At 51.8% G+C, this 25531-nt stretch overlaps 2 protein-coding genes, 1 long non-coding RNA gene and 1 other non-coding gene across 6 annotated transcripts in view; 1 reads left to right on the forward strand and 3 right to left on the reverse strand.

Annotated features, from left to right (window-relative positions):
- Nucleotides 1-706, reverse strand: part of LOC123809707 — a 12828-nt gene extending 12122 nt beyond the window's left edge. The window contains exon 1 of the long non-coding RNA XR_006784067.1: nt 572-706. This is a non-coding gene — a long non-coding RNA (uncharacterized LOC123809707). The remainder of the gene's footprint in view (nt 1-571) is intronic.
- On the forward strand, nt 617-20754 carry FAN1 (FANCD2 and FANCI associated nuclease 1). 3 transcript variants are annotated; one of them, XM_045824959.1, is made up of 14 exons: nt 617-700; nt 1446-2846; nt 5479-5619; nt 6595-6796; nt 7284-7517; nt 9007-9138; nt 10280-10388; nt 11383-11502; nt 14542-14706; nt 15389-15539; nt 15988-16091; nt 16542-16736; nt 17255-17383; nt 18111-20754. In XM_045824959.1, the coding sequence occupies exons 2-14, from the start codon at nt 1595-1597 to the stop codon at nt 18246-18248; spliced, it is 3072 nt and encodes a 1023-aa protein (XP_045680915.1). In that variant the 5' UTR covers nt 617-700; nt 1446-1594; the 3' UTR covers nt 18249-20754. The 3 variants fall into 3 exon arrangements, with proteins under 3 accessions (XP_045680915.1, XP_045680914.1, XP_045680912.1); XM_045824958.1 differs by lacking the exon at nt 617-700 and adding an exon at nt 733-865; XM_045824956.1 differs by lacking the exon at nt 617-700 and having other exon boundaries at nt 949-2846.
- MTMR10 (myotubularin related protein 10) overlaps nt 20749-25531 on the reverse strand; it is a 37205-nt gene continuing 32422 nt past the window's right edge. Inside the window, exons 14-16 of the mRNA XM_045824960.1 lie at nt 24489-24659; nt 23084-23266; nt 20749-22511 (exon numbers count right to left, since the gene is read on the reverse strand). Of these exons, the coding sequence (XP_045680916.1) occupies nt 21915-22511; nt 23084-23266; nt 24489-24659 (951 nt within the window). The 3' untranslated portion in view covers nt 20749-21914. The remainder of the gene's footprint in view (nt 22512-23083; nt 23267-24488; nt 24660-25531) is intronic.
- Nucleotides 25352-25476, reverse strand: LOC123809830. Its single transcript, XR_006784119.1, has one exon. It is a non-coding gene; the product is annotated as a small nucleolar RNA SNORA77 (small nucleolar RNA).

Raw genomic sequence — 25531 nt, forward strand, 5'->3', positions numbered from 1 at the left:
CTAATTACAGGAGTCCTCGTTATCTGCGATTTCACTTCCCACCATTTTAGTTACTGGTGATCAAGCACAGTCCAAAAATGTTATTGGAAAATTCCAGAAATAATTCATAAGTTTTTTAATTGCCTGCCATTCTGTGTAACTTAATAAAATTTCGCCAGGACCTGCTCAGCCCCGCCCCTGCGTGAATCATGCCTTTGTACTCGGTAGAAGCTCCGGGCCCGTAAGTCAATTAGGAGCTGTCTCGGTTATCAGAGAAAGAGAGAGATCACAGCACGTAACTCTTATTACTGTATATTGTTGTCGTTCTATTATTCGATATTATTAACTTCCATAAATTAAAATCAGATCTGTATTTACACGAGAAAACATTATACAGCGTTCGCTGCTATCCGCGGTTTCCGGCATGTGCTGGGGTCCTGGGCCGTAGCCCGGGAATACGACGGGACTGCTGCACTTGACTCCGTTTTAGTATCCCTTTGCTCTTGAGGTTATTTACATCTACTGTATCAAGGCGCCAACAGGACGTCCCGCGGGAAGCTAGCCAGCAGCACTGGTTGGGTAGAGTTCATACCTTTGTCTTCTCCCGGGAGGTCACGTCACTTTGCCGCGACCAATCCCCCAAGGAGCTCCACTCGTGCGAGCCGAATGCACGTGCCGGGGAGCACCTGCAGTCGCCTCCGCCAGGTGTGACGCGAAACAGGTGCGTGGCCGCCCCGCAGGGTTCCTTTCTGCTCCACCGCGCTGGGAGGAGGGACGCCTTCAGCGTGGAGGGGGCGTGGAGATCGATCATTCGGGCCTCCTCTGGACGAGCCTGTGCGAGCCGAGACGCGGAGATCGGCTGGGCATGCCTGGCGCGCCAAGCCGGGTGAGAGGCAAGGGGTCGCCCGGACGGGGTCGCGGGTCTGGGGCGGGCGGGGCGAAGCCGGGAGGGCGGGGGACGGCCGGCACGAGGCGGCTGGGCCCAGAGGGAGGGAGGCGGCTGAAGGGTGGGTGGTCCGGGCTCCTCGGCGGAGCCCCAGGTGTGCATCGCTGGTGGCCACAGCCCCAAGAGAACAGCCGGGCTCCCTCCGCGACCCAGTTCGGTGGCTGCAGCTGCAGTGGGACGACCCGGGGCGGGGGGGTCTCCCAGGTGGCCACTCTTTCCCGGAAATGGTTACCGATGCAATGGTCTCTAAAAAGGGCCTGGAGTAGTCAAATTGTCCCTTTTTTAAGAACGGGTAATTCTAGATCTTAAAGCGAGTTCTTAGCGATGCTCCCTGCCAAGGCCAGGGCTGTCGTTTTAGGGCTGGGGTCACACTGAGGTTGCATGTGGAGCCTTGGTCCCCGGTCCCCAGCCCGGGGTTTTTCCTTAAGCAAGAGATGCTGCCAGCGCATGCTTAGAGCTTTCTTTTACCCTGTTTTGAATGCATAAAACGTTTTTGGTCCGCATGTGTTCCATTTTGCAGAAAGAAGAAAGCGGCCAAACGAATACCATGAGGTTCCATAGGAGCCCACTTTTTTGTTCAAGGCAGGGAAGTAAGAGCAAACCATCGCTGTCTTTCCCCAGTGACATCCTTTGTTTCATTACTTGAAGCCTCCAGCTTTTCTAACACTCATGATGCCAGGAGGGAAATCGCCTTCGAATAAAAGACTCCGTAGGAGTTTATCAACCAACAGAACTAAAAAGAATGAATCTAAGTCCATTGTTTTGTGTTTTAACAATGCACCGCCTGCTAGACTCGCGTGTCCCATTTGTAGTAAAATGGTGCCCAGGTATGACCTAAACCGGCACCTTGATGAAATGTGTGCTGACCCCAGTGATGTCACTCCAGCTGACCCTGGGCATGGTGGCTTAACAAATTCCCACGTGTCCACTGTAGATTTAACGAACACTGCCGTAGAGGATGTAACACCACAGAAGTCGTCACCATTAAAGACAAATTTAACCCTTGACCAAACGGATTCAGCAAAACCAGGCGTAAAAAAGCAGACGAGTCCCTACTTTAAAAGTAATGATAACGAGGCGTGTAAAAATGAAGATGATCTGAGTCCGCGTCATGTCAAGGTCATTCCTTTGGGAAGCCTGTCATCTAAACTGTCCAGAAAATACATAAAAGCAAAAAGATCAATAGAGAAGAATGAGGAGTTTGCCAATCATACTCCACAGAGTTCCTCAGCCCCAGGGGTTAAGACGGTTAACTGTTCAGAGACCGAGAACAAAGATCAGATGTTGGAAAACAGTTCTCAAAAGGAAAACCTATTTACCTGTGATTCTCTTACTGAACAAAACACTGAAAGTACTGTAGAAGACGCTACGTTAATAGACGCAGCAAACCAAAACTCCACGCAGGAATGTGGGAGGTCAACCCTCACTCCTGCTTTCTCAGATAATGCTGCTATGATGTCAGCACCAGAATTAACTCCGGGGAGTAGACTGCAGTCTGCTTCGCAGGCCAGTCTTGCCAAGCAGGAGAGTATCAGTCAAGTGCAGGGCGCAGGTGTTGAAAAACTCGAGGCGGATGTTGAAGTCACAATGACTGTGGCTGCGGAAGCTAAACCACAGGTGTCAGATCAGGAGGCACCATCTCATAGTTCTACACACGATGCTTCTAAGGGGAGTGACACCCCCAAACGCCCTCTGGAAGATGACAGTGGCTTAATGAATGAAGTCACTTGCAGAGTTCCCTTGGAACAGGGGTCAGGCTGTGACGGTCATGATGGTCAAACAGTTCCAGCACCCTCGAGCCATCCTTACTACCTTCGGAGTTTCCTTGTGGTGCTGGGAGCCGTACTTGAGAATGAAGATGATAGGATGCTCTTCGATGAACACGACAAGGGGATTGTGACTAAATTTTATCAATTATCAGGTATCTTAAGCTTCTCTCCTTGCAACTTTTGGGTTCCCATTTGCTGTCCTGGTTTAAGTGGTAATGTGCTGGGTAGTAATCTGGTGGCCACAAGGAGTCAGTGTGGTTTTGAGAATCATCTGGGACTCCTCCCAGGAGTCAGCCTTGTAGGAGGTTCCCCTGGGGGAGGATGTGTATGGAAAAGAGACGAGGTTTTGTGCCCATGATGTCTGCGCCTGCAGTATCATGCCTTTATATGTTTCATAGCAGATTCTCAAACAACGTTGTTTAATTCAACATCTTTTCGTTATAACATTAATGAGATGCAATGGGAATTTAACTCTTGTTTCTATCCATTAGTCTTTAGTGAAATGGGTTTTGTTTTACCTAGTGATGTGTTTGGTCATTGTACCACCTTTTCTAAATTAAAAAAAAAATCCAGTGCAACTTAGAAAATCATACTTTACACTTATTTTGAGCATGTCATCCGGGTTATGGTTAGGTCTGCTTTCTGCACAGCCTTTCCGCAAAATTGAAAGCCAAAAAAAAAAAAATACAGGAAAAAACACACCGAGGTGTGTTGAGGCCTATTTCCCACCCCCAACAATATTTTGGGTTCCCGGACTCTGCCTTTTAAAGTCTGGGTGTGGAGGAAGTGGAAACTTACAAGCTAAATTGGTCCATTGAAAAATACTAGGCTGTGCCTGGGCTCCTTGGCAGCCAGTGGGGGCTCCGAGCCAGAGGAGCAGGTCTGGAACAAAAGCCACCCTTGTGACAGCTGCACTGCTTACCCAAAGGGCCACGGTGGCGGTGGCGGGATGGAACTGGGCCCCTCCTGAGGCAGGAAAAGCTTGCTTGGAGGACACACTGACCTTGGGAGATGGGGAGCCAGGGCTGACTCCTCAGCGCATTAGCGAAATTGTGAACATGACTACTAATGCTCAAGTGAAAGGTTTTTGCTTTAAATTCACACACAGTGGAATTATTTCGGAATTCCTTATATTTTAAAAAAAGTTTTTAAAAAATACGTTAATTGATTTTAGGGAGGAAAGGAGAGAGAAACATCAATATGAGAAACATCAATTGGTTGCCTCCCATACACACCCCAACCGGGGATCGAACCCGCAGCCTTTTGGTGCACAGGAAGATGCTCCAACCGAGCCACCCAGCCAGGGTGGAAATCCCTATATTCTTACCATGTGAGCCACACTGGGCACAGCTGCTTTCGGATCCACCGAGCTGCCTTCTCTCCTTGTGCTGGTCTCAGCAGACCGTGGATGTGATACCACACGGACTGTTCTATCCAGAGCAGTTGCATCTTTGGTTGAATGCTGGTTGCATTTGTGCAAACACTTGCTCGAGTAGCTGGTGGCTCTGTGCTCCCCTGTGATTGGGAAATAGGACCAGGTTCCCCCGTGCAAGTTCTGCGCATCTTTGTGTATTGCTCTCCATGGCGACTCATTTGCCATCCGTGGGGAAAAGCAGCTACTGTGAATTGCTTTGGTCTCTTTAGGAAAAAAAAATATATTGAACATTTTAAAAATATAGTTTTATTATGTTAGAGTTGACAGAAATTCTATGATTATCTGGGTAACAGGGAAACTGAGACCAAACAGGTTAAGTAGCTTGGCTGAGATCACAGAAAGAGAGAGGCTACACCCTACCAAAGGTAGCATTTTTTCTTTAATTTATTGATTTTAGAGAAAGAGAGAAAGATTAATTTGTTGTTCCACTTACTGATGCATTCACTGGTTAATTCTTGTATGCACCCTGATTGGGGATCAAACTCACAGCCTTCGTGTATCAGGATAACACTCTAACCAACTGAGCTAGGTACCCAGCCAGGTTGAAATTATTTTCACCCACAAATGGAATGATGCCTATTAGACCGAAAGTAAATAACAAAATAACTGCAAATCCAGGTAGGGCTTCTCTGAGCAAGGGGAAACGGTGGCAAGAAAATGGGCAGTGTGGTGCTAAGAAGTTCTGAAGTGATCAATAATCATTACCCACATTGGAACTTTTTAAATGGCTTCTAGACCATTTAAAATGGTCTACGTCATCTTGTTTAATCTTTCCACCAACTTTGGGAAGGTGGGGTTAGTGCTTTCCACCAGCCCCTCCTTAGAGAAGAGAAAACGAGTTCTCAGTAAGGCACAGCAATATTCATACAATTCACAAGTGGCAGAACTGTCCATCCTGGGGATCTTCCTGTTGTTTGGTGACAAGCACATGTGACAAGGAGACATCCCCATGGGGGCTTTTAAGATTATTCATTCTTAGACAGAGGGGAAGGGAAGGAGAAAGAAAGGGAGAGAAACATCCATGTGTGGTTGCCTCTCACATGGCCCCCTACTGGGGACCTGGCCTGCAACTCAGGCATGTGCCCTGACTGGGAATCGAACTGGTGACCCTTTGGTTCGCAAGGAGGTGCTCAATCCACTGAGCCACGCCAGCCAGGGTGGGACTTTCTATTTCAAATAAATTACATCTTCCGCAGGAAGCAAAGATTTTCTTGGAATGTAAGTTGAGGAAGCATATATGTATTTCTAATAAAGTTCATTTTATCTCAGTTTTAAGAAGTAAATGATGTTTGTATGTTGTTTTAGAGAAGAAAGATAACATTTTCCCGTTTTTCTTAACCTGATTGCAGAGAGCGGTCAGAAGTTATATGTAAGACTTTTCCAACGTAAGTTCGGCTGGATTAAGATGAGTAAATTGGAGTATGAAGAGATCGCCCCTGACTTAACCCCCGTGGTTGGAGAGCTGCAGCGAGCTGGCTTTCTGCACACAGGTATGACTCGTCGGAGGAAACGCAGATGAAAACAGAACACAAGGAATGAACGTGGTGCAGAATGATGATGACATCAGTGTGGTGCCATTTCCTGGTTGATGCCTGATAAGCAGTAACTGTGTGCTTTTTATTAAATTGAGTTTTTAACCTTAGGACACTGAATTATTCATGTGACGTTAGAGCTGTTCTTTGCCTTCAGGATTAAGACAACGAGGATTGCCCTGGGTGGTATGGCTCGGTGGATTGAGCGCTGGCCTGCGAATCAAATGGTCGCTGGTTAGATTCCCAGTCAGGGCCCATGCCTGGGTTGCAGGCCAGGTTCCCAGTAGGGAGTGCGTGAGAGGCAACCACACATTGATGTTTATCTCCCTCTCTTTCTTTCTTCCTCCCTTCCCCTCTGTCTAAATAAATAAAATCCTAAAAAAGAATTAAAAAAAAAACTAGGATCATGAAAGAGTGTCTCCTTTTGTCTTCCTGTCTGTCACGTGGTTTGGGCCACCAAGCCACGTAGGACAGGTATGTGGGTGTGTGCCACTGAAGGTTCTGCTTCGCCCTCCTCCACTGTCTCCATCCGGCACCTCCTCATGTCCTCGCTCAGATTCCTCACTTTATGATAGAATAAAGCTGGTCTGTTGTATGCTAACATCGCCTCTGAAAACTTCATCTACCCCCCACGCAGCGCCCAGCTTAGAGTTTCTAAGGAGACTGCCTCAGGAATTGTTGAGTTGATTGAAGCCTTTGCAAACAGCATGTGACCTCAGTTGTCTTATCAGAAGCATCAAGTGCCCGGCTCCCTGACAGAGCACAGTACTGCACTGGAACCCCAAGGATAAGGAGGATGACAGATGGGAGTCTTGGGTTCAAGTTGCCAGTTGGTCCAGACTGAAACAAGCAAATCAAGCCAAAGCCAGGTTCCTCTGCAGCTAGAGAATTTGCTCGAGCTCTTGAAAACTATGTCCTTTAAACCCGTTTCAGAATCTGAGTTGCAAGAACTCCCTGAAGTGCTTGAACTCCTTTCTGCTCCCGAACTGAAAACGCTGGCGAAGACCTTCCACGTGGTGAACCCCAGCGCACAGAAGCAGCAGCTGGTGGACGCTCTGCTCAAACTGGCCAGACAGCCATCCGTCTGCACTTGGGGCAAGAAGCCGCCCGCCATCGGAGCAGTGATTTTAAAAAGGTTTTGTTGGCTCATGACAGTGCAAACGTTTAAAATATTGATAGGGTATTGATATAAGCTAATAATCTATTAGCTTATAATAGATGAGACCTGCTTTCGAAATGTAATTGCCGATTTCATTTGCAATTAGGTCGAGAAGGCAGATGAGTCTTCTTTCTGGTACCCTGGATTCATTTTTTTGTTTGATTATTCACAATTCTTGTGATACCGTAGTGATTTCTAGGACCAAGGAAAAGTGGGAGGTGAGAGAATGCAGGCCACAGGCCTTTGGTCGATTCTAGTATTTTATTATTCAGGAAAAATGCAATTAGAACTAGTGTTCTTGCAGGATTAAAAGGAGACTATCCAAATTCTTATTTTTGGAAACTTTGCATTGAAGTATAATCAGTCCATCTTCATATGCAACTTCTGAAAATCATTGGTCAGATCTGATACCCAGATGATTAAAAGCGGAAAGTGATTGATTTCTCGATGGTCTGTTTCTCAGAGCCAAGGCCTCGGCTGGACCCTCGCTGAGGCTGTGTCAAGGCCCCCGGGCCGTCTTCTCCCGGGTCCTGCTGCTTTTCTCCTTGACCGACTCCCTGGAGGAGGAGGAGGCTTCCTGTGGGGGCCAGGGCCAGCTCTGCACTGTGCTGCTGGTCAACCTCGGCCGCGTGGCGTTTCCTCAGTACACCGTCCATCGGGAGACCCGAATCTTCCAGGACCGAGAAGACCTCATCAGGTCAGATCGCGTTCGCTTGCGGCCAGAGCTGTGTATTCTTAATCTCATATAAAACGCTTTTTTTTCAGCCACAGTAGAAACTTAAATTCCTAGTCAAAAAGTTTGTTTTTTTTGTTGTTGTTATCTTTCTGCCCCACGTGTACACATTTCTGAGACTCTCAGGAGAATGTAGAAATGTGCTCAGTTACGCTTGCCAAAACTGATGATTTTGGGTCAGAGCTACAAAAGTTTCTCCTGGCTTATGTTCCCAAGTAGCTTTGGCAGGGAGCAGTTTTGAAAGTGGAGACATTTGCACGAACCTGCCTTGGGAATATGTTGTCAGCACGGACAAGATTGAAGATGAGTGTTTTCCTAGTAAGGATGCTTCTGATAATGCTGATACCAACTTCTGTGCTTCTACCAGACCCGTGGATGCGTTAGGTTGGAAATTTTCACTGGAAATTTTCACCTATGCTGGTACATGGATTTAGTGAATGTTTGGTTTGACTGGCAAAAGTAGGTTTTGATAAACATGGTATAGTTATTAGAGGAAAAAAATATTTGCATTTCCTAAAAATAAACCTTTTAGAAGACAAATAAATTTGGATCCCCTAAAATGTCACTTGTGAGTCTCGATTTAAGGTGTATGACTCCCATGAACTGAATTTGATTCTATTTGATTTTAGGAAAGTCGTTGAAATATTGCCTAGCATATTCATTCAAAATAAATCATTGAATCAAAGTAATGCCAATAAAAGCTGATTTCAACCCATTTTGCCTTAGTTCAGCTGGAGGAATGTTTTTTGGCGAATCTTCTAACACTTCCTTTTACCCTGTTTTTAGCTGCTGTGTGTCTTTTTACCTTTTCATTTTTACTCACTTTATACTTTTCCCTTTTGTGAGACCCTGTGCTCAGGAGCCAAGTTCCAGCCTCTATACTGTTGAACTGTAAAACTGCTCTGCCTCGGTTTCCTCGCCTGTAAAATGGGGAGAATAGTAGTATATTCCTACATATGCACATTGGTACCTATAAAGAGCTTAGGGCCTGGCCTCTGGGGATAGCTTCTTATATCTTAGTATGATAATTGCCATTATTACTGTTATAGCTGAAGATTACCTTTCAGTTCTGTGATTGACAGGACCATGGAGTAACCAAGTTCAAAAGTTGGGGGTGGGGCTACGGAGAAAAATAATAAACCATATTCTTTGTAGAAAGTAGGTACCGTATTTTGCCGTGTATAATGCGCACTATTTTTGCCCACATTTTCTGAGGGAAAAATAAGGATGCACCGTATACATTAGTATGATGATGACAGACCATGGGTATCATCATGGGTATGATAATCCCGTGTATAACGCACACAAAAATGTGGGTGTGCATTATACACAGGGTGCCTTATACACGGCAAAATACGGTATGCTGTAAATAGTGAAAATAATGAAAACTCAAAGGACCCGGATATGTAAGTGACGTTAGACTGGACTGACCTGAGGACAGTCGTCCCTGCAGGTACGCAGCCGCCGCCCACACGCTGAGCGACATCTCCACCGCCATGGCCAGCGGGAACTGGGAAGCAGCGAACGAGCTCTCTCAGCGTGCCAAGAGGGACTGGGACACCCTGAAAAACCACCCTTCCCTGAGGTGAGACGGTGGGGGGGCGGTGGTTAGGTCGTTTTCTTCACGGAGCACTTGCTCCTTCGGTCCTGCGGTCAGACCTGCTGCGGAGGTGACGCTCCTGGTTGCTCCGCGCAGTCGCGCTGCTGTCTGAAAGGGAGGGGGCGTCTGCACGTTTGAGGGGGACTCGCTGCAATTCAGGTCCCTGTGCACCAGACACTCAGGGGAGCCAGCAGTGGGCTGGCCGTCCCTGGCTGTCTGGGCTTGCTGACTCCCGAGTATCGGTGAGCTGACGTTGAATTTAATGGGGTGGGGGGACCCAGCCTCGGGCAGACGTTGTGGGGAGCGTGCCAGACATGCTCTCTCCATGGGAGTTCAAAGACGGGTGTTATCCTGAAAAGGGAAATGGAGTTGAACACTTCCAGAGTTCAAGGACACAGTGCCTGAGCCTTCCCTGTTCTGGTTTGATGTTAAAGGTATTCCATATTTGAGAAAGGTTTCCTTTATTGTTACACAGCCATGAGAAAAATCAGGCTGTACTGTGAAATATGTCTTCTGGAAAGACATTTAGGACTTAAAGTTCATACAGAAATAGCCCTGGCTGGTGTAGCTCAGTGGATTGAGCGCGGGCTGCGAACCAAGGGGTCGCCGGTTCGATTCCCAGTCAGGGTTGCGGGCCAGGTCCCTGGTACAGAGCACTCGAGAGGCAACCACACATTGATAATCCACTCCCTCTCATTCTCCTCCTCTTCACCTCTCTCTAAAAATGAAAAAATAAAATCTTAAAGGAAAGAATAGAGGAACAGAGGCATGGACACAGGGAACAGACAGACAGCTGTCAGAGGGGAGGGGGCTTGAGGAGGGGCTGGATGAAAGCAGGTGAAGGGTTAGCCACAGAACGTGTATGCGTGACCCACGGACATAGACAACGGTGTGGGGATGGCCAGAGGGACGGGGGGCAGGGGCAGGGGCAGGGGCTGGGTGGAGGTGGGCAAAGGGGGTGGGGAATGGGGACATCTGTAATAGTGCCAACAATAAGAAAAATGTTTTTAAATAATAAATTTTTTTTAAAAAAGGTAGGCACTCGGTCTGCTTTGTCACTGCTTGGGATTGCCTCACAATAAGTAAACCAAACTCCAAACCGCGGGTGTGTCCACGTTCATTTCAGGTACCACGAGAACTTACCGCTCTTCCTGCGGTGCTTCACTGTCGGGTGGGTTTACACAAGAATCCTCTCTCGGGCCGTGGAAATCCTGCAGAGGCTCCACATGTACGAGGTGAGAACGCAGATTTCCGTCCGGCCTTTCGGGACAGTTCAGCGGTGCACTGGGCGGGGGCGGAGCCCACGCGGCTGTCGACACTTTCCACGGACACTTAAAGTGGGCAGCCCGCTGTCTGCTGGGTCAGCAGGGCCGTGGCTGGACGGCCCGCTGTGCTGGGAGCTGGCCTGAGGGTCCCGGACGCGGCCCCACACAGAGCCCAGTCAGTCCCTGCGGCTGAGCCCCTCCGGAGCGCCGGGTGGCCGTGGGGCGGTCTCCCACAGGCTCTGTGTGCCCCTCACAGCTGTCACGGACTGTCTGGAGGTAATTTATCATCACAAAGCCGAAATTTGGTCATATCCTTTCTTGCACTGAACTCTGTGAGGTCGTGCAAGTTAACCTCTGTTACGTTCAATGTTCTGTTTTGGAAAATGTTTTTTTACAGAGGATTCGCCAAAGCTGGGTTCTTGACTTGGGTCCCTGAATCAAGAGGGTCCACGGGAGGAGTTTTGGGGACTCTGGACCCTGCAATTACGTGTACATGGGCTTTGTGCATTTTTCTTAGGGCAGTCAGGAGATGTTGCAGAGAGACCCACGGACAACAGATTAAGAATGACTTGTGCAAATTTACGATTTGTGCAAATTTGTACAATGATTTGTGCAAATTTAGACCAGAAAGCGCCCCTGTGAATGTGTCCTGCCCGCCCCAAATTTCTCACTGCGCTGGCCCTAGGACCTGCAAGGGCTCCTGGGAGGGGGTTGGGGCTTGGCTGCCTGGAACTTGATCCCTCACGGCCCTGTGTCGGTAACTTATCTGCAAGAATGCCATGCACTGTTTGAAGTTGGCGGGGCACCCAAAGGGACACTTCGGGGAGCTCAGGCCCCTCCAGAGGGTGGCCATGGCCATGGCCTGACGGCAGAATGGGAAGCTGTGCTTTGTAAACATGTTGCCAATCTCATTTGCTTTTCTGGCACGTGTGAGTCTCACGGGCTTCCTTTGTTGTTGCCACAGGAAGCGGTCAAGGAACTGAAGGACCTCCTGGCCCAGAAGATCTACTGTCCCGACAGCAGAGGCCGCTGGTGGGACCGGCTGGCTCTCAACCTGCACCAGCACTTGAAACGCCTCGAACCGGTCGGTACTCAGTCTCTATGCATGCCTGAGCTGTCCCATTTGCACTTTTCATAAACTGGAAAAGTCTAGCAGCGTGTTGCCACCTTAAACATCTACATGTCACTAGGACATTCATCGTTTAACCTCCTTTTCTCCGTGTTTTCCCTAAAAGACATAGCAAGGTCGAGCTCTAGGCCGGAGGGTTGGAGTGTTGTCCCATACACCAGAAGGTCTGGGGTTCAATTCCCAGTCAGGGCACATGCCTGGGTTGCAAGTTCAGTCCTGTCGGGGCGCATATGGGAGGCAACCAGTTGATATTTCTCACATCAGTGTTTCTCTCTGTCTGTCTGTTTCTCTAAAACCAATGAACGTTAAAAAGAAAAGAAAGAACGAGGTCGCTACCACAAGCGTGGCCACAAGCATCTCCAGGCAGGAGACTTTTGTCCTGTGCTCACTGATGTGGGAGCAGTTGGCAAATCAGGCCTGGCAGCGGGACCTGTGCTGGGATTCAGGAATTAACCCAGCGGGGGAGGGGGCGAGGGGCCAGGAGAGTTGACAGCTGCGCCCTCAGCAGGGCCTTTCCAGAAAGGTGCTTCCGTTCTGGGAATGGAGGTTTTGTTCATTGGTTGCTCGGGGCCTCCGGGTGGGAGGCTGCTGAAGGATGTCTCATGGCAGCTACTGGATGAGCAGCTCTGTCCCTCTGCGAGCCACTGCACTTGGCTGCTGCACAGGCCACCATCTCCGTTGGGGACGCTCTGGGGCCGGCGGCACGGGGCCTCTGCAGCTGATCCCGGCGGCAACAGTGGCCCTTTGTGTGTGTGGCCGCCGAGTCCTCCCACCCGTCCTCGGGCTGGCCTCGCCCTGGCCACGCACGGAGGGCATGGTGCTTCTGAGGGCTTCTGTTTTCCCCAGGAGCTCGTTCCCGGAGTCAGGGTGATGCAGGGGTGGAGACATTGACCCTGGGTGTGGAGACACGGCTGGCTGTTTTTACCACCCTCAGCTGAAGAGGTGCCTCGTGAGCCGGAGGAGGTCGGGCTGGGGAAGCCGCTCTCCGCCGTCTGGAGGAGGGTGGGGCTGGGATCTCCTTCCCGCGCCGTGGTCACGTGGCTGGAACAGCCACAGAGGGCACCTGCCAGCCCACGGGCAGCCGTTCAGAGAGGCTGTGTGCAGGCTGCTGCTTCCTTTCGTGGGATTAGAGGTTCAAACAAGTGGGCAGCTTCCCCTCGCTGCCCCACCCCCCACTCTGCTGACGGGAGTGTGTACTTACATTCCCAGAGGGAGATGAGCCACAGAGCTTATTTGGGAGATGGATGGAAAATCTCGGTTCCTTTTAGCCGTTTTCCAAAGCTCTTCCTGGCCACCCTCACCGTCTTCATCATTCCCCTTACCACCCTGGCGTTCTCTACATCAGTCCTGGAACTGGTTAGTGCCTGCTGGCCAGGCCAGGCCAAGGTGAGTGGCCTGGCTGTCCCCTGCCTGCGGACAGGCCCCCACCGGCCTGCCTCCTGCCGGTGCCTCATCCTCGATTCCTTTTGACCATTCCACTCCTGATGGCCTGACCCTTGGTGGATTGTTCAGGGTGTTTTGTTTTTTTTACTTTATATTTTATAGTAAAAGGTACATCACATAAATAAAGCCTGCCACTGGCACAGTCTCTAGTGTACAGTTCAGTGGCCTTAATCACACTCACAATGTTGTGACAGCATCGCCTCTATTTCCCATTTTCGTCCCCCTCAACAGAACCCCTGCACCCATTAAGCCGTTATCCCCCCCCACCCCCAGCCCCTCGTGCCCTCTGATCTAACCTCTGTTCCCGTCGCTTGGCCTGTCCCAGATGCTTCACATCAATGGACTCACACAGTGTCTGTCCTTTTGTCGCCGCCCTGTTCCACCGGGCACAGTGTCCTCCAGGTTCCTCCCCGTGGTGGCACGTGCCAGCATCTCCCTCTTCTTCAAGGCTGAGTCCTATCCCATTTTCCGGATCACATTTTCTCCCACCTGTCGGCGGACACTTGGGTTGTTCCCGCCTTGTGGCGATTGTGAATGACGCTGCTGAGAATACAGGGGGTGCGAGTCTCTGTTTGAAAATACCCCACGTGGGATGGCTGAGTCCTAGGGTGGTTCCATGTTTAGCTTTTCGAGGAAGCCCCCAACTTTTTTCCACAGCATTTGAATTATTTTTACATTTCTCATTTATTTATTTATTTGTTTGTTTGTTTTTAGAGAGGGAAGGAAGGGAGAAAGAGAGAGAGAGAAACATCAATGTGCGGTTGCTGGGAGCTGTGGCCTGCAACCCAGGCATGTGCCCTGACTGGGAATCGAACCTGCAATGCTTTGGTTTGCAGCCCGAGCTCAATCCACTGAGCTATGCCAGCCAGGGCCTATTTTTACATTTCTGCCAGCAGTGCACGAGGGCTCCAGTTCCACCCCCTTTGTTCCCAGCACTCACTGCTTCCCGTTGCCTGATGACTGTCATCCTGGCAGGGGTTTTTCAGTGGGTTTATTGGCCCAAGTCTGAATAACCATAGGAAATGCATTTAGCTCTTGCAAACCTAAGCTTCTCCCTGAGTGAGAAGCCTGGACAGCTCAGGGTGAGACTCACCTAGGAGCCCCTAAGTAGTCACACGCCCGGGCCCTGCCCTGGAGGTGCTCCCTCTGTGGCTCAGGGGTGGGGACACCTGTCTCTCTCACAGCTCCCAGGTGATGCCTGAGCACCACTGAGCCCAGTCTGGCTCTCCCGTGTCCTGGGGCCCACGCTCCAGGGTGTCCTGGACTTGCTGGGTCTCCATGAGAGTGTGGCAGCTGAGATGTAACTGGGAGGTCGAGTCAGGAGCCTGGTCCCTGGTGCTCCAGACGTTTGTAGTCAGGGAACAGCGTGACTCACCTGCGCACGCAGAGTATCACAATGACACCTCAGGAATAGTCTTCATCTCTACGAGGGCTGTTTGGCTAATTAGAAAAACTCAGTCACTCACCAACAGCGGAGTTTCCTGTCACATGAACTCACTGGATGCGTCCCAGGCTTTCTGGATTCTGATGTGGGACCGTGTTCTTTGCTAGGCTATCAAGTGCATCGCCGCAGGGCTGGCGGATCCTGAGGTGAGAACGGGGCACCGCCTTTCCCTGTACCAGAGAGCCGTGCGCCTGAGAGAGTCCCCGAGCTGTCAGAAGTACAGGCACCTCTTCCGCCGGCTGCCGGAAATCACCGTGCACGATGTGAAACACGTGAGTCTTGTCTCTCGGGTTCCGTCCTGAGTGAAGGCAGCCCAGGATGGTTCGGAGTGTGCGTCGTCGTCATCTTTTTTTTTTTTTTTTTAATTTTTAAAAAAGATTTTATTTATTTTTAGAGAGGGAAGGGAGGGGGGGAGAGAGAGAGAGAGAGAGATAAACATCAATGTGCAGTTGCTGGGGGCTATGGCCTGCAACCCAGGCATGTGCCCTGACTGGGAATCGAACCTGCGATACTTTGGTTCACAGCCCATGCTCAATCCACTGAGCTCCACCAGCCAGGACTGCGTCTTCTTTTAGACTTAGAAAACAGAACTCACATTGGACCATGCCTTGGCCATTGTTCCTTGTCTTCACCCCAGTTCTCCTGACTTGGGCCGGGCTGGCTGCCAGGTTTGCGCATGGCCTGGGTGGAACGACTTTCTGGAAAACTCCCAGGTCAGAAGCTCACAGCCTTTGCCAGTTTCGCCTTCTCGGTCAGGGCACGTGGAGAGCAGCTCTGGGGGTCCACGTGTTCCCCAGGGCCAGGGCGGTGACCTGGCCACCTCCTCGCAGGTGCCACAGTGCAGGTCACGCAGCCTTGAGCTCTGCTAAGAAAAGTGGCTTTGGGGCATGTAAGACAGTGTGTCCTCGGGACACCAAAGTCAGGCTCATGGGCGCTCTCCTGTCGCCACCTCAGGTGACCATCACGGGCCGGCTGTGCCCGCAGCACGGGATGGGCAAGTCCGTGTTTGTGATGGAAGCCGGGGGGGCTGCCACCCCCACCACCGTGCTGTGCTCCGTGGAGGAGCTGGCACTGGCCTATTACAGACGCAGCGGCTTCGACCAAGGTAACCAGGGCACGGCCTGTCTCCAGGCCTCCCAGTCACCCTGGGACGTTGGTCCGCTGTCGTCCATCCATCCTGTCCTCAGTGGATGACGCTGCTGACCAGGGAGGGTGGGGAAGGGAACGAGACGGACTCTGGGTGTTAGAGGCCATCTTCCCCTGTTCGGCCCACGTTTCAGCCACCACCTCACGCCTGTGGGGAAAAGTGCTCAGTGGCAGTGGGTGGGTGGGGGGTGGGACGTTAGAAGCCGGCGACACGGGTTTTGCTCCGAGGCTGTTTCTGTGGATAAGCCACATAACATTAACAAACAAGCCAGGGACAGCGTGAATGTGGTGTTCAAATCCCCAGTCTCTCTGTGATTTCCTGCGAGTCGAGGAGGTGGGTTGTGGTGGCGGTTCCTGACCAGAAGGAGGCGCCTGACTTTTCCTCTGTGTGTGTGGCCTGGCCGCAGGGATTCATGGGGAAGGGTCCACCTTCAGCACGCTGTTCGGCCTCCTCCTGTGGGACGTCATCTTCATGGACGGGATTCCCGACGTCTTCAGAACCGCCTACCAGGTAGCCGGCCGAGCTCTGGGGTCCTGGCTGTGTGTCTGTCCGTCACCCACGCCCACCTGGGCCACGTGTCTTTGGCCCCCCACCCCCAAACCTGCCGGCACAGCCTTTTTGTCATGGTGCTCGTTTCAAGTTTGAGACTTGAAGGTGCATTGACCTTCAACATTCCATTTGCAACGTTAGTGTATCTGCAGCTTCAACCTTTTTGAGCACCTGCCAGGGTCCAGGTGTGAGCCAGGTGCTGCCACAGGTGCCGTCTGTCACACGTGCTTGCTAAGAGTTCCACTGATTCCCCTAAAAACGCCTTCCACGTTATTACTCTAAAAGCCAGTGGAATCAATTGCTTTTATGTTAGACATTTTTTACCCGCCCCTTGAGAAAAAACAATGTGCCAGTTCAACCAGATGGGCCGGCTGTGCTGACCAGTCTCCCTGATGGCTCGGGTCTCGCCAGGCGTTCCCGCTGGACTTGCACACGGACAGCTTCTTCGCCAGCCGGGAGCCGGCCATCGAGGCCAGGCTGCAGCAGATCCACAGCGCCCCCGCCGAGCACCTGCGAGCCTGGGTGGCGGACGTGTGGCAGGCTCAGGAAGGCCGAGCGGCTTCTGTAGTCAGCTGGGATCGCTTCGCTTCCCTTCAGCAAGCTCAGGTGAAAATCCTCACACCAGACACACGCACACACAGATGTGCGTGTACATGTATGCGTGAATCTGGGCGTGTGTGCATGTATGCGACAGTGCCCCAGCCCAGATGCCAGCTGTCAGTGGGAACACGTCGAGGCATACAAGTCCACCATGCCTCCTCCCCCTTGGTGGGCAGCTTCCTGTCGTCTGACCCATGGCCCCTGGCAGTGGGGACGCTGTGCCTGTCCCTGTGGCTAAAGCCTCTGTAAGCCGGCGCAGTCCTATTCCAAATTGCTTCCCCGCCTGCTCCCAGGGTTTTCCCGGCTGGCAGAAGGGAGGGAACTGGCAAAGGAAAACTGACTTCTCAGAGCTGCTGGGGGAATTTTAGCCGGCAGCTCTGGAGTCCCGGTGCAAAACCATATCTGGCATCCTCAGACCCACGTCTGTTGGATTCCACTGAGCCCGTCCTGTCTCATGGTCACTGGGAGTATTTCAGGGCCGCGGTCACCAGGGAGGGGCTGGTCACCCGCGTTTCTGTGTTCAGGACCTGGTTTCCTGCGTGGGGGGCCCGATCCTGAGTGGCGTGTGCCGACGCCTGGCTGTGGACTTCCGGCACTGCCGAGGGGGCCTGCCCGACCTGGTGGTGTGGAACTCCCAAAGTCATCGCTTCAAGGTCAGTGGAGCCGGGATGGGAAGTCCTGTTTGTAATTGGATCAGCGACTTCATCCTGGGTCCCCCTCGAGCCACGTCTTGTGTGGTTGTCAGGGAGATCGAATCCCTAGAAAACGACTGAAGTGAGGGCCAGGGTCCTGCAGCGGCTGGGGAGGCCTCCCTCGCTCCTTGCGTGGGCCTGCCTTCCACGGGGCGGCTCACGCGAGAATGATGGTAGTCCGTCCCTTCTCACCTGATCTCGGGAGTGATGTGCCGTCACGCTCGCTGCGTCCTGCTGTTAGAAGCAGGTCACCGGGTACAACCCACGCTCAAGGGCAGCGTGGTGTAGGGGCTTGCACACCAGGAGGCCAGGAGGACTGGGCGCTATTTCTGAAGCTGCCGAGAGCGAGCACCTCCCGTGTTGTAGGCCAGATGCCTCCCTGGCCTCATGCCGCTGCCCGCCGTAGGTGAGCTGTTTTCTCATCCGTGAGCTTTGAGACTGAAAAAAAAAAAAAAACCCTCTGGGCATTGAGTCCTTTATCAGGTATATTGCATCCCAGCCTGTGGCTTGTTTGTTCATTTTCTTAGTAGTGTCTTTTTAAGAGCAGAAGTTTTCAATGTTGACAGCCGTGCAGTGCAACAGAATGAACCATGTAAGGAACCATAGCGAATCGAACACTAGCTTACTTGCATGGCTGTTCTGTCTCTGTCTCCATGAGGTGCTAATCATTCTAAAACTGCCCTTCCAGCTGGTGGAAGTCAAGGGCCCCAACGACCGCCTTTCCCAGAAGCAGATGATCTGGCTGGACGAGCTGCAGACGCTGGGGGCGGACGTCGAGGTCTGCCACGTGGTCGCCATGGGGGCCAAGGGCAGAGGCCTCAACTGAGAGCCGTGGGCCTAGGACTTTCAAAAGCTTCAGTGCAATTACGTTTCATTTCCTTTTGACTTTGTGATTGTCAGCAATAAACCTGAGAGGACACTTGGTATGGGCTTGAATATACACACACCTTGATTCCACACAGCAGTAATGAACTTTGTAAAAAGCGGACAACTTGGGTGGCCGTTTTAGGAACTGGAGACTTTTACCAAACCAGCCGAAAACCCCCCAACAAATGAGACAGTGTACAGCTTTTATAAAAGGAGGGTGCACGTCTGGAAACAGATTCTAAGTTTCCCCTTCTACTTCACCCAGCTGTTAACCTGTCTCATTTTACCATTATCCAAGAAGGGCATGAGCAGTTGAAATTCTTACTTCTTTAGGAATTAAAAAGCAAATTCTCATCAAGTTGCTTAGTGCATCAGTCAGTGCCTGCTCTTACTGCTCAGGCCTGTGTCACCCAAGGAATGAGCGATCTCTATCACAGGCAGGTGTCCCTTCCCATCCTTCCCGGGAACGCCCCCAGTGACTAGATCAGGGTGGTGTTCTGTGTGGACAAGGCCACTGACAGACGGGGCTCCTGTGCCCACAGCTGGGAGCCTCGGGCTGGGGAAGGCGTAAGGAAGGCTGGTCACCACAATGGCGGACCCGGGAGTCGGCCTGGGGCCCCAGGCCCCCACAGACCAATTCTGGGACTTCAGGGAAGTGTCCCTCCTAGCTTTTTAGTTGATGAGGTGGAATGACAGGTGAGGCCATGGTTCACGAACACCTGCATGGCTGTAACTCCAGCTGGTTCTGGAGTGATGCTAAAAAGGTCAGGGATCACTCCTCTGTTTTAGAAGCCAGAGCGCAGAGTGGACCCCCCACGCAGGCAGCTGCAAGGACAAGCCCCCACTTCTCGGACCACTCTGTTCCCGCAGATGACATCACACTGATAATGACCCCAACCGACGACTGGGATTTTTATTGAGCAGGAGGCAGAACTTCCTTCACACACATCACTGCTGAACAAGACCCTTCTTCCTGCCCCTCCTACTTTGTAACTCAAGTCACAGTCAATTTCAGGCACGAAGGTGTTAGCTGTCTCTCAAAGTCAAGGTGAGCTACTTGAGGTTACTGCTACAGCAGGCCGACTTGGCGGGAGGACGTGCTGAATGCTTTGTGCTCACCCTCCATGAGCACAAACTAATATGCTTCTCTTAAATAAAGTTAGACATTTTTGGCTTTAAAGTTGGTTTCCATCACAAAATAACAGTAAGACATTGTACATCTTTTAAGCTCAGTCCTGGAAGTCCCAGCTGTCTGGTGCCCGGGGGGCCCGGCTTCGCTTGCGGGAGTCTGGGACCCAGAGGGAGGCTTGCTCTGGGGCAGCGCAGTGACCCCACCGGGACTTTGTCACCGCCATGTCCTGCGAGCTCCCGGGGACGCCGGGCGGCTCTGCGGCGGCCGGGACTGAGGCTGTGGCAGCTGGTTTTCATACTATGCACGGTCCGCTGCGGCACAGTAATCACGATACAACCACCGCCCACAAAATAACACGGAACTCCGTCTTTTACTACATTTGATTATCATACAAAAATATGCACAATTTCTATCTGAGGACAGTATTAATAGTACCTAATTGTTGTTAAACTTATAAATCAAAAAAATTACTGAAGGAGTTGCCATAAATGGGTGAAGGGAAGAAGATTATAGAGAAAAAAAATGCTCAACCCGCTCCAAAAGTAACAAACTTGGAACAATTTGCAGCAAAGCAGCAGCTGGTGAAAACGGGAGGAGAATGAACAGCACAGGTTCAGTGGCAGGAAACCAGCTGTGGCGTTCTAGGGGGTCTGGGACAGGATTCTGAAAAGGACTATAAAATGTTCGATGGCAACGGTGCTATTTGTAACGGCTGGAGAGAGCCCTTATGTTCTAGGCGATGGGTAGGAGGAACCCTGAGTTCCTCCACAAGGGGAGTCCTCTGAGACACTGCATAGGAGCCCTTCAAGGCCAGAGGCATTATCAACGCAAAGGCAAACGATTCAAAAAGGAACAGCTAGTCACTACAAAGGCAGGTAAAACACTTGGTTTAGAGAGGGAAATAAGCTAACTAGACACGACTATGAAATTTTCTTCCAAGTGCAGGATGGCAGTTTAAGAAACCAGGTAAGAGCAGTGGGACAACATTCATCCTTCGAGCAGGGAGCGAGGGATGCTGGGGGAGTGCTGCACGCCAGCACCGCAGGTTACGCTCTGACGCCGCAGCTTTGGCTCCTGCACACGGCTGCAAAACCAGGGCATTCCTGACCAAGACGACCCACCCCTCTGTTGCTCAGTCTCCTCTTGATACTGCTGTATCAGGGGGACAGAGGGCTCTTGCTATTAAAATGATGGGGCTTTGAGAGGGCAGGGTTTTTTTTTGTTTGTTTTTTAAAGATTTTATTTATTCATCCCTAGAAAAAGGGAGAAAGAGGAGGACAGAAATATCCACGTGTGGTTGTCTCTCACACACACACACCAAGGATCTGGCCTAGCCCACAACCCAGGCCTGTGCCCTGACTGGGAATCGAACTGGCGACCCCTCGGTTCACAGGCCGGCACTCAATCCACTGAGCCACACCAGCCAGGGCCGAGCGTGTTTTCATTTCTCTAGTTCTCTCCTCCTGAGCACTGAGCACTCTCTGGGAGGAGGGACTTCAGGACAAGTGACCTGACTCGGGGCCTCACTGGTTGTTTCCCAGGGAAAGTGCCAGCGACAGCCAGCGGCACTGAAGATACGGAGGGGAAAGCCCTTTTCAAGAGGGCGGGCTCGGTGCAGGTGGCCCCCCAAAGCCTGGGCAGCCCACCACCCACAGGCCTGCTGTGCCCTCGCAGACTTTCAGGGGGATGCAAATGTGGCTTTGGGCACTCCTGGCTATTGGTATGAACTCAGTGTGAAGAGCCTGTTTTCAATATGTAGGGGGTAGGGGGGCTTAACTCCCTAATTTTAAAAACAAATTATATTTCACTGTGTTTCTCATACCTTAATATTACTGTCAAAGGCACTTCTAAGTTTAGTTATGCTATCTACAGCAAATGCTTTTCAAGTTAACAGTGCACATCACTGGAAAGTTAGTCCTAAGAAGTTAAGAGCAAACTCAGGATTTTAAGACACAGTGATTTGCGGTCCCAAAGCGATCACAAATAAATTACGGCGTGGGAACACTGAACCCTCAGGCGGGTTCCATCAGAGACAACAGGAGGTGACCAGAAAGATACACAGGTACCTACTACTGCCTGTGGGAGGTCTATCCGTGCTTCTTGGAAAAATGCCCAGCCCTGATTGCTCAGTGCTTCTAACGGGCTTCTTTGGGTCGCTAGCCTGAGGATTGGGAGCCTCCTGAAGGCGGCAGGAACAAGGGGTGCAGACAGACCCCGGTGAGTCTGATCACAGTAACAAGGTGTGGGCGTGTCTGCCTGCACATCCCCTCAAAGTGCGCCAGACCTACCATGACAGGGAAAGGACATCAAAACCGAAACCCACGCCTATCTTCTACAGAGTGAAGGAAGCATAATTGAACATGTTTTTAAACATTAGTGCAAATTTCAACGGTTCTTACATATAAAGTTATTAGAACCTCAAATGCCTGGGTGAGCAGTTCTAATTCCGAGGAAAAAGCCTCTAGCTTCCCTCCAGACAGAAAACACTCTGTTTCAGTCTTCGTTTGCTAGCGTCTCAGTAGATAACCATATTTTGGCCCCACTTAAAAATTTGCTTAATGGCGTTCCTGAAATGCTCCGTCTGCACAGATTGCCGACGGGAGAGAAGGGAAACGAGGAGGAGAGGAACTCTGGCGTCCCCGAGGTGTCGTGGGGGCCACTGGCCCGGAAGTACATCCTGCTCTGGTCCAGCTCCGCGTAGCAGGCCTCCAGGGGGCCGGCCCGGTGCTGCCGCAGCGTCCTGCTGAGCACGTCCACCTCGTCGGCCAGCAGCGAGAGCTTGTGGAAGGCGGTGATGAAGCCCCCGCGGCTGATCTGGGCCTCGGGGACCCAGCGGAAATAGCACAGTTTCCACAGCTTCACGTGCACCCCCGACACGTGTGGCAGGAGAACGCCGTGCAGGTCGGCCGGTTTGGAGAGCCACTCTCGGAAGAACTGCTCCATGCCGCCGTCCTGGCTGTCGGCCCGCGGCGGGGGGTCTGGCTTCACTTTCAATATTAGTGAGTTCCTCCGCGGAAGGGCCTCTTGGTCACCGAGGATCCCGTTCTTGAAGGAGGCCGGCACTCCTCTCAGGGTGGAGCTGTAGTTTTTCTGCACAGGAGAGAGGTGAGCATTACCGTCCCAGGCGGCCCTTTTTAGAAAGACGGCACAGGTGCGGTGGCAAATACAAACTCCTGGTTATGGGGACTGGGGAGTTCGGCCAGAAAGACACTGTGCCCCTGCCCTTGTAGTGCTTACTCCAACCCTCCTCCACTGAAGTTCAGCTTTTCCAGACCTCCACCCAACTAGCCTGCATGGGGGTGGGGGGCAATATATCCTATTCTTCCATCGACTGGCCTAAGTGCAGATTTCTAAGATTTCTGGCTTAGAAAAAAATCTGCGCTGGCTGATTCCAGAGGGAACAGTAGGCAGAGTGGATGGGTTTCAGGAAAGGCGCCTCCCAGCTCACAGCTGTGATCCGCTGACTCTCGACACTGCCCAGGGCTTCACGGGCCTCAGACACCAGGAGGGAAAAGCAGAGAACGGTCAAGTCCTCTAGAGAGTACAGGGTCCTCAAAGCCTGCACTGGCGGTGTCGTCAGCGGAAGGGGCTTCACTTTCAATACGCTGTGTTCTGAGCGAGATGTTCTTGGGCGTGTGAGCGAGGACCAGGTGGTCCTTTACCTTGGTCCGTTTGAAAGGCTTCACCGAGCCGTTCTGCACACGGGGCATGCTCCTTCCGATGTACAGGGGGTTGTGGAAGAGCGTGCGGTCCTTTGCTGTGAACTGGAGAGACCAGTCCCAGACCGAGGGGAACTTCAAACCCTTTTCATCACCCAATTGGATATTTTTGCTTATGGCGAATTCCTGCAAAATAAAAATGTTGAACCTTTGTGAAAAGATGCTGAAGTAAAGATTCTCTCACGTGAATTCCTGGTTTTGGATGAGCCATCTGTCATCACACAAGCTAAACTTTCAGAACCACAGCAGTGCCAGCCCACAGAGTGGCAGGCTCTCCTTCCCGAGAAGAGGCACCCTTGGCCCCTCGGGCCGGAGGACACTTCTCAGCCTGTGTGAGCGAGCGCACTCCTCCTGAAGACGGAAGGAGGCTGGACCCTCTGGCCATGAGGATGCTATTATAAGAACTCAGGTTTCACAAACGTGACACCACAAATGTCCAAGTTACTTTACAACAGCGGCATCTTCCTTGTGAAGCATGTGACCACCCATTTATGCAGTTACCTGTTAGGTACAGAACTTGGTAAGTGAGGCAGCAAAACCATCTTTGGGTGGAGCTGCTGCCATCCACCTCACACCTCCTGTCCTAGTGGAGAGCCGCTCGCCACCTATCCAGGGACTGACCTCAGGGTCTGGACCAGAGCCCAGGAGCAGGAAGAAGGAATCCACTCCCCACGGCCCTCGTAGCAGGCTGAGACCATGAAGACCCCGGCACTGAGGCTGGCCCTTGCTCCCAGGAGCCCGCCCCCACCCACGCTCTGGCTCGTGCAGCCTGGTGACCGGCTGACCTACTGACCCAGTCTTCCCGGCACAGCAAAGCCAGGCAGCACCATGCTGTGGGTGACATGCGACCGCCTCGCTGTCAGTCCAGCACCGGGCCCACGTGCCACCTCGGAGACTGCTTCTGCACACGACTCGCACAGACACAGAATCCTGCCAGTGCAGCTTCTACCCTAGTTGACCCAGTGCCTCTGATGGCCCACCGGACAGCCGAAGTGTGAAAATACAAATGTAAAAGCATGATATTTACAGTGGTTAAAACAACTTACATCAGAGAAAATACATGAAATACTCATAAAAATGAAGCTCCTAGATTATATCCTTAATGCATTTAGGAAATTCATTCATTACAGCTTAAAGCAGTAGTCAAAATCATTCTAAGTACATTCGGTCCAACCTCGGTTCTTAGACATCTCCCATCTTAACAAACCGCTTCTAGAACAGCATCCTACAGCAAATCGCGCTCAAGAACCGAGGCTCCACTGAACTGCACACACGCGGCCAGCCGCCCTCCAACCCCGTCTCATCCGAGCTGTGAAAACAACGCAGCCGCAGCCACGACGCCGCTCACCGTGCTCTGCTTCACCCGCTGGTGCGGGGAGTTGAACAGGAAGGTGCCGAACAGCGAGATGCGGGTGCTGTCGCCCAGCACGGCCAGGTAGGTCTCTGAGAACTCGAAGGCGGCCGGGTGCTGCTGCAGCAGCTGCCATGTGGCGTCCAGGAACAGCAGGAACAACGGAGACTGGCAAGGAGGAGCAGAAACGGGGTCATTCGATGTGTCCTTCCTCTCACACCTCTCCTTCCAAACCCATCGCTGAGGCTGGGGAAGAAATTACTAACAAAACGCGTGAGCCGAAGCATCTGGCCCCTAAGCTGAGCTGAGGACGTGTGAATGAACACAGCTTCTGTCAAACCTGCAAGGGACGTGTGACATGATAAACATCACAACCCTCATCTGCCTGAGAAGCAGGCAGAGTTGAAAGTGAAATGAACAGTTTGTCACTGTATAAACAGGGACAGCGAAATATGTGTAAGCCTTGCTTACACAGTTCTGGACAGTTTTTTAGAACATAAAAAGACCACCCAAAACCAAGAAACTACTTCTGGGATTAGTTTCTGGTTGACCCTGCAGGCTCAGATTTCAGAAACTTCCCTGAGTTCTAGCAAACAGCTGGCATCACCAGTCATAGGATCCCAGCTGTGTCCCCACGTACAACAGCCGACAACAGCTACTGCGACCTGCCCGGCGCATCCTGAGGAGTCCTAGCGTTTGTCACAAAATGTAAGACGCCACAGGCCACACACTGTGCCTGCTCTGAACAACCCTGGTGATGAGGTCCTTGCCTGGCAGCTCGCAGCATAACTAGGGATCCAAGTTGCCACTAACCCCCAGCTGCTCCAAGAACGTCCCTCCAAACACCCCATTCTCTTTCACACCATGTCCCCGGGCAGCTGCATCACCCCGGACAGGTCCAGGCGGCCACAGCAGCCTGGGAGGTTTCTGTGGCGGACGAAAAAGCGCCCGCCTGGAGCTGCGGCTGGGTGCAGAGTGAGTCTGTGGCGAACGCTCTGTTCTTCTCGGGTGCCCCACTGTACGAATGTGGGATGGTCCAA

Source organism: Phyllostomus hastatus, unplaced genomic scaffold (assembly GCF_019186645.2).
Source record: "Phyllostomus hastatus isolate PE091 unplaced genomic scaffold, TTU_PhHast_1.1 phas_scaffold_555, whole genome shotgun sequence".
NCBI classification, from domain to species: domain Eukaryota; kingdom Metazoa; phylum Chordata; class Mammalia; order Chiroptera; family Phyllostomidae; genus Phyllostomus; species Phyllostomus hastatus.